This window comes from Tupaia chinensis, unplaced genomic scaffold (assembly GCF_000334495.1).
Source record: "Tupaia chinensis unplaced genomic scaffold, TupChi_1.0 Scaffold149964_2, whole genome shotgun sequence".
NCBI lineage: Eukaryota > Metazoa > Chordata > Mammalia > Scandentia > Tupaiidae > Tupaia > Tupaia belangeri.
The window spans coordinates 223602-227122 of NW_006209806.1; the positions used below are offsets into that span (position 1 = coordinate 223602).

Consider the following 3521-nt stretch of genomic DNA (forward strand, 5'->3'; position numbering starts at 1 on the left):
CAGGACCCCACCGCCGTCGGCGGCCCGCACCTGGCAGGCGGGGCAGGCCTCGCCGCGGTCCCAGCCGCAGTCGCTGCCGCAGCGGCCCACGAAGGGCGGGTAGCCGCTCAGCAGGATGTAGAGGATGACGCCCAGGCTCCACAGGTCGCAGCGCTTGTCGTAGATGCTGGCCTCCTCGCTGAAGGCCTCCACCACCTCGGGGGCCATGTACTCCGCGGAGCCGCACTGCGGGCCGGGAGGGCACCGTCAGCCGGGATTTCCCGGCGTCACGTGGCCCCGGGACCCAGCGCCAACCCCGGGTCACCTGAGCCGGCCGCCCTGCCCGCGGTCCCGCCCCCAGGCCGACCAATCAGAAGCCGCAGCTAGAGCACCTCCCGCCCCCGCCCGGCTGACGCACCGCCCACCGCACTGCTCGGCCAATAAGCGACAGGTGCCGAAGCCCTTTCCGCCCCGCCCGCCAATCAGTGGCTGTTGCCAGGCGGAAGCCCGAGCTCGGGTCCAGCCGGCGCGGGCACCGCGAGGTTACGCAACCGCAGATGGGCCGCGGCACCCACCCGCACCGAGCCCGCCCTCGGGGCGCCCTGGCCCTCACCGGGGTGAGCAGCTCCGGGGTGGAGATGGGGGAGCAGTCCCCGTTGAGCTTGATGCCGCTGCCCAGGTCGAAGTCGCAGATCTTCACGGGGGAGACCTGGGAGGGGCAGGGGGCAGTGGGAGAAGACCGGGGGCCCCAGCTCCCGCCCGGAGGGCGTGCAGGGCCGCGCGGCTCACCTGGTTGGGGTGCTCACACAGGATGTTCTCCGGCTTCAGGTCCCTGTGGGCGATGCCTGGGGAGAAGGGGCAGGGGCGATCAGGCGTGACGGCCAGGAGTCCTAGGACTGGCCCCCAGGCTGGGGACCGCAGGACCCCCGCGCTGCCAGCCAGCCCCCCACCTTTGTTGTGCAGGAAGTCCAGGGCGCTGGCCACGTCCTGCACCACCACGCTGGCCTCCAGCTCGTTGAAGTGTCGTCGCTTATGGATGTGACTCAGGATGGAGCCTGGGCGGCCGAGGGGGACGGGTCACCAGGGGCCCCGGACTGCCCGCCTGCAGCACAGCCCCACACTGCTTTGCTGGGGCTGAAGTCAACCCCGCTTGAGCCAGTGTAGACAGGAAGCTCCCTCCCATGTCTGGGACCCTCACAGGTCCTTCTAGTGATCAGTCGCTGTCCCGTAAGGACCCAGCTCCCCAGCTCTCCCCTGGTCCGGTGGGAGCCCCACATACCCCCTCGCATCTTCTCGAACACCAGGTAGAAGCGGTCCTCCTCCTCGAAGAACTCGATCAGCTCCAGGACGTTCCTGGGGTGTGGGGTGCAGGAGAGGCCCGTTCCTCAGTCACCGGGGCTGCCAGCTAGATGCCCAGCGTCCCCGCAGGCTGCAGGCAGCGAGGCGGCACTGGGCCCTCCCCCCGAGGCTGGCGGGAGCAGCACTCCAGCCCCGGTACCTGTGTCCCTGGCACTGGTACAGCATCTCCACCTCCCGGAAAACCCTGCTCCGAATGTGGCCGGGCTGCTTCTCGATGATCTGCAAGGGGCGGGGGACACGGCACCGGGTCACGGGCAGCGGCGGGTGGGTGACCCGCCAGAGCTTCCCCGCCACACTCGCAATTCCAGCACCACTGAGGCCTGGAATGTGCTGGAAGGCGGCGCGGGCACAGGACGAGCTCCCCAGAGCGGCGCAGTGCCCGGGGAGGGGCAGGGTGGGACGGGGAGGCAGAGAGCAGAGCTCCCTGGACCCCAACAGGTACCTGGGCCGCTCCCCTGCCTAGGTGTCAGGTCCCTGTAGGGCAGCCCCTGACCAGGGGACCAGGGAGTCTTCCTGCTGGCCCTGCAGGTCACTTGCTGGGCTACGGCACCAAGCCCAGCCTCTCCAGCCCGCTGCCTGGCCTGGCTCCCTACCGCTGTCCTGCAGGGCCCAGCAGCCCTTCGCCCCAGCGTCCTCCGGCACCCAGGGTGGGAAGGACGAGGGTCCTGCCCCTCCGAGTTGCTCCCAGCCTGTGCTCACGGGGGGGGGGGGGGGGGGGGGGGGGGGGGGGGGTTGGGGGGGGGGGGGAGGGGGGAGGGGGTGTCAGGTCTCCCCGACACCCCAGGATCAAGTTCCAGGACAGACGTGCTCACCAGACTGAGGGGTGGCCAGGAGACCTCCGGGGCCCAGGGCTCCCTGCGCACCACCGCAGTGGCGTGGGGGTTGGTGCTATATTCCACCTGAGCCCCCAGCCACCACTGTGTACTGTCCCCTGGGTCTAGTGACAGACACCAGCCCCAGCGAGCAGAGGGGTTCTGGGGCCACCTAAGACACCCCCCAGCTGAAAGCCAAGCACCAGCAGGCACAGAGTTCAACCCAACCCCACCCTGTCCCTTGGGCGAGGACCCCCACTTCTGACCCCTCCTGGTGGGGAGGCGGCCTTCTCCAAGGCGCCAGCTAGGATCTGCAGTCCCCTGACCACAGGCCATGACCCCCATGGGGCAAGACACCATTGTCAAACCCACCAGCACTCCTGCTGCCAGGCCCCTGCCCACCTGGTGGCTCTGCCCCACCCTGCCCGGACCCCAGACTTCAACACTGGACCTGGACAACACCTCTTCCAAGAAGCTGCCTGGGTCCCAGCACTGACCACACGGGGTTGCAGTGGTAAAACAACTGGAAAGGCAGCTCAGGGGGCAGCCAGGAGTCCCAGGTCAGGCCACCTCCCTCCAAGCCTCCATGTCCCTACCCATCGAGGACAAGCGGCCAGGCTGCCCTGCAGGGAGCTGGAAAGGTGCTCAGGACACCGCCGGTGCCGTCTGAGTCTACACCTCCGCCTGCCTGCCATTGTCCCTGGTAGTCACAGGCTGCGCACCGGGCGGAGCCTAACTGACAGAAGAGGGCATGCACCGCCCCTCGACGGTTGGCAGCCTCCCTGCTCCCCGCTGCCCGGGAGGAGCCAGGTTTCCAGCCAGCCTGCTCCTGGGAGCACCTGGCTCTCCTCCATCCCACCCGGCCTTGCGGCCAGCACAGGGGCAGCGGGAAAGGCTAGGAAGATTTCCTGATCAGGGTCCAGCCCCTGCCCTGACAGCCGGGCTTGGTGTTGAGCTTGGGGCCTCGGCACGCTGGGGCTCAGGGCAGTGGGTCGGGGACACCGGCTAGAAGCCAGCCCACGGACCGCACTGGGCTTCTCCCAGAGACCGTGCCGCGTTTTGATCTCCGAGACGTACTCGAAGCCATGGTGGTCCCGGGGGACTCAGGCAGGGAACAGGCAGAGAGGCCCTCTGGCCAAAGCCCCAGCTCCCAGCCGCCACTCATGCCAGGCCTCGGCGACCCGTTGCGTCGCCCAGCTGTGGGGCGGGCGTACCTTGACGGCGTACTCCTGGTTGGTGATGAGGCTGACGCAGGTCTGCACGCGGGCGTGGGCCCCCTCCCCTAGCACGTCCTCGTGCAGCCGGTACACATCTGGGGATGACGGGGCCGGGCGGGTGAGAGACCCTGGCCGCGGCCCCCACCCAGGGCCC

At 69.4% G+C, this 3521-nt stretch overlaps 1 protein-coding gene across 1 annotated transcript in view; it reads right to left on the reverse strand.

Annotated features, from left to right (window-relative positions):
- MKNK2 (MAPK interacting serine/threonine kinase 2) overlaps nt 1–3521 on the reverse strand; it is a gene marked incomplete at its 5' end in the record, with an annotated part of 8526 nt that overhangs the window by 1595 nt on the left and 3410 nt on the right. Inside the window, 7 exon segments of the mRNA XM_014585527.1 lie at nt 31–225; nt 593–688; nt 769–824; nt 930–1034; nt 1259–1332; nt 1478–1557; nt 3365–3462. Of these exon segments, the coding sequence (XP_014441013.1) occupies nt 31–225; nt 593–688; nt 769–824; nt 930–1034; nt 1259–1332; nt 1478–1557; nt 3365–3462 (704 nt within the window).